Source organism: Musca vetustissima, unplaced genomic scaffold (assembly GCF_032173495.1).
Source record: "Musca vetustissima isolate MV318-11 ecotype Yass unplaced genomic scaffold, APGP_CSIRO_Mvet_v1 utg134702, whole genome shotgun sequence".
NCBI classification, from domain to species: Eukaryota; Metazoa; Arthropoda; class Insecta; order Diptera; family Muscidae; genus Musca; species Musca vetustissima.
Window position 1 is genome coordinate 68,392 of NW_026887665.1, and position 4,134 is coordinate 72,525.

General features: G+C 32.5%; 1 protein-coding gene across 1 annotated transcript; it reads left to right on the forward strand.

Moving 5' to 3' along the window:
- Positions 1-3,190: 3,190 nt before the first annotated feature.
- Positions 3,191-3,903, forward strand: LOC133335341 (uncharacterized). The gene is made up of 3 exons (XM_061543625.1): positions 3,191-3,445; positions 3,496-3,663; positions 3,730-3,903. The coding sequence occupies exons 1-3, from the start codon at positions 3,191-3,193 to the stop codon at positions 3,901-3,903; spliced, it is 597 nt and encodes a 198-aa protein (XP_061399609.1).
- Positions 3,904-4,134: the final 231 nt, after the last annotated feature.

A 4,134-nucleotide genomic window follows, 5' to 3' on the forward strand; every position in this document is an offset into this window, starting at 1 on the left:
TAGTTCGTTCGATCACTCTACTGAACGAGATTACCCAAGACTAATTATCACACAACTCTATGTATATCCATGATACATGATTACTTAATTTCTGACAATTCATCAAACTCATTAAAAACTACTTTCAACAATATAAAAAAACGAACTTTTGCAAACTCAACTCACTTATCTCATTTGTAAATTGGACCTCTATATGCTTTTGTAAGAGTCCTATTGATCTCGAGATTGCAATAGATAAATTTTATGTTACTCTAAACAACTTCATTTCTGAATGTGTTCCTACTGTTAGAACTAGAAACTCTGATAGACATCATGGAATACACGTGAATTGCCAAATATAAAAAAACTCAAAAACTAAACTTTTTAGAAAATATAAAAAATCTGGCTCCTCTATAGGCTATGCTAACTATTCTGTGTCTGCTAGATCAAAATATACAATAGAATCCCAAAGGTTGTATAATCTTTACCTTAACAAGATTAAGGATAATTTTAAATCCAATCCAAAGTCATTTTATGAATTTGTTAATCTAAAAAGAAAAGTTTCTTCTAAGCCTACTATTTTAAAATACAATAACCAAGAATTTTCGAAAAACTCCGCAATTGCAGAATGTTTTACAAAATTTTTTGCCACGACTTGTTCTAATACTACTTATCATATTAAAGATCCATATCCTTATGAACTATCAAATATTTATGCCCTTCTTACAAAGTCGAGAGGTCTCTAAAAATCTACGTAGTTTAAAACCTATTAAATGTCCAGGCCTGATGGAATACCCAGCATAATTCTAAAATATTGTTCAGATACATTAGCATTATCTCTAACGTTATTATTTAATTATTCCCTTAGATATGGTTATGTTCCTACTTGTTGGAAGAAGTCGTATATAATACCCTTGCATACATCTGGTAGTCTAACAAATGTCTCAAATTATAGAGGAATTGCTAAATTAAATGCTATTCCAAAATTGTTCGAAAAGTTAATTACATCTGTAATTTCACACAAAATTCAACCCTTGTTAAGTCCATATCAACATGGTTTTCGTAGTGGTCTTTCAACTATTACCAATCTTATACACTTAACTTCTACTGTGATAAAGGGATTTGTTCAGCGTAAACAAACCGATACAATTTATACACACTTTAGTAAAGCTTTTGATAGGGTTAACCATGAACTTTTACTTTATAAATTAAATCATATTGGCTGTAGTATACATTTGGTAAATTGGATTTCATCTTACTTACAAAATAGGACACAACTAGTTTTGTTTGAGGGATGTCTTTCAAAATCGATTAATGTTCCCTCAGGAAGTCACCTAGGCCTGATTCTGTTTCTATTGTTTGTAAATGATTTGCCAAATTCTGTATCACATTCTAAATTGCTAATGTATGCAGATGATGTCAAGTTGTTCATTACCCATCATTCTGAAAAGCAAGCTGATTTACTCCAGCTTTATTTAAATAGCCTATTTCAATGGTGCAGCCTAAATTGTATGGACTTGAATTTAAATAAATGTAAACATATGCTTTTTCTAGAAATTCTTCTTCGATAAGACTTTACTATATTAATGGTTCGGTTTTATCAACTGTAGATTCTTTCGTTGATCTTGGTATTCTAATGGATCCAAAATTAAATTTTAACAATCATGTTATATCTATGGTAAATAAAGCCTATGGTGTCTTAGGATTTATAAAACGGTGGGCCAAAGAATTCTCGGATCCATATACAACGAAACAATTATTTACGTCTCTTGTTAGGCCTATTTTAGAATATGGTTCTGTTGTATGGGGTCCCCAATATGCAATATATTCTGATAAAATCGAATCCGTGCAGAAACAATTATTACTTTTTGCACTGAGAGGATTACATTGGAATAGTAGTTTTGTGTTGCCTACATTGAAAAGTAGACGTATTATGTTGAATAATATGATGGTACTAAAAATATTAAATGGTAACATACCTTCGGATTTCCTAATTTCTTCTATTAGAATAAATGTTCATGTCCGATCTAGTAGACACTATCAACTGCTATATGCAGACTTCCACCGCCCGAATTACTCTATGGGAGATCCTCTTAGTAAAATGTCCATTGACTTTAACTCTGTATACTCTAATGTAGATTTTTGGTTGAGCGTAGAACAAATAAAATCTAATATTGTATTTTTAAATGAGTAGTAAAACTTAATAACAAACTGGCTGTTGAAGTAGATTCTGTAGCTGGTTTTTCTATTCCACTCTCAAATCCCATCATGATACGGATCATGGTGTGTACGCGATCACTACGTAAGGGGAGGTCGCCCATCGGTCGGCATGGGTGGGAATGAGAGGCGTGGGGACGTCGAAAAAAAGGTGTTAGTCGGTTCACCAATATATAATGATCACATATTTAAGTTAATTCAATTTCATGTCAATGTTCAGTCAGTCAGTCCGACTTTACTACTTTCATTACTCGTTAGAAATCACGCAGTAGTGGCTATACAGAACGTTTTTATATCGTTTCTACCAAAATAATGGCATGACATTAATTATATCTGGGTGGTTAGATTAACGTGTTATTATGATAACACGAAGATTTGCTGTTATCCGAAAAGGTTGCCGACTATATTATTATCTAAACAACTGCAGTTTAAACAAACATATTGTTTTGGGCGTTACCGAATGTCCACCAAACACACAGATCTAATTCACGTATATCTATAGCAGATTATATTGTTTCCGATTATAATTAATAATAATAACGTAGTGAAACTAATTCAGAAGCAGGAGTAGGTGATGAGTAAGACAATATAAATGTTTTTTTTAAGGTATATGCGTAGATTTTGAAAATAATTTGTTTCCAAACACTAGCTAAGCCAATAGGTTAGCATTTTCTTGCTAAGACAAATGTGGAAATTCGTCTAGAAAATGTCCTCCCCATATGACATTTATTCATAGGTCCAATCCAATGGTCTAAATAAGTTCGACTGTAATAACATACTCACGTATTTATCCACATGTGTAATCTGATAAAAAATAATCTTCGTGTAATCTTAATTATACATCAATTTATACAACCAAAATGTTGATCATATCATCGTTAAAATTTTTCAGTTAACATTATCCTATTTTTGGGAAACTGTATAAAAAAATCGCAATTTATTTGGATATATAGTTGACCCAAAATTAAGCTAAGATGCACTTAAAATTTACGAAATGTTTAATCAACACAATTATTTGTTAATAATTATCCCCTTCGTGCTTTTCACTTCGGCTAATGGTGCTCGCTACGAATTCGTTGCGGACAATGATCAAGTTTACGAAGAGTGCAGGGACATGCCCGGCACTATGGGTGTTCACGGAGCGTTCGATTTCACAGATTTACATATGGAATACAGAGATGGTTCTATTCATGTTTATGGAAATTCCACGAATATCTATAAAGGCACTCAACCTACAGATATTGTCCAGGTAGGATGGGTCATACATGGATGGGATGAAATAAATAAATTCTCCTCCAGTTATTAGGTGAATTGTATAAATTCCAACAAGGAGACTGGCAGCCAACTCCTTTCACAATTTGGGTTAAGGATTTTTGTGCGGTTCAGTTTAATCCCACTACACCTTGGTATCAATTTTGGGGTCGACATGTACACAAAGCGGATCGCAAATGTGTTAATGTGTATGGGGTAAATTCGATATCAGTTCTATGGTTGGTTTAAAATTATTGTTGATTTTTTACTAATCTATTGCAGCAAACCTACCATCATGATGAGTTTACTGTGGATATAGGATTCGATTTTCCCATTAATATGGAAGGTCGTAGTAAGCTTAAGGTAAGAGCTTGGGCAGTGGACCCAAAAACCATGCAACGACGTCCAAATGAAATATGTTTCCAAATTGTGGGTTCATTTTATAAAGTCAAATAATGTATTAACAAAAATTATATCAAAAATGTGTAAATAACTCACCTGTATACTATATTAAAATTCTAAATAAAGGCGTTAAAAAAATTAAAAGCTGTATCATAGGTCCCATTTTCGGTATTTATAAGATTTCAATCACAATATCTCATTGAAATGGATATAATTTGACATTACGAGTTTCGGGATGGTCTATGATTTTATATAGCTCCCTTATAATGGTACAGCCTAATGGTC

What these genes read in the sequence shown, in the direction of transcription:
- LOC133335341 (XM_061543625.1), top strand. Translation starts at nt 3,191, where the DNA reads ATGTTTAATCAACACAATTATTTGTTAATAATTATCCCCTTCGTGCTT. An exon ending in AACCTACAGATATTGTCCAG is followed by an intron (nt 3,446 to 3,495) that starts GTAGGATGGGTC and finishes ATTCTCCTCCAG; the next exon opens with TTATTAGGTGAATTGTATAA. An exon ending in AATGTGTTAATGTGTATGGG is followed by an intron (nt 3,664 to 3,729) that starts GTAAATTCGATA and finishes AATCTATTGCAG; the next exon opens with CAAACCTACCATCATGATGA.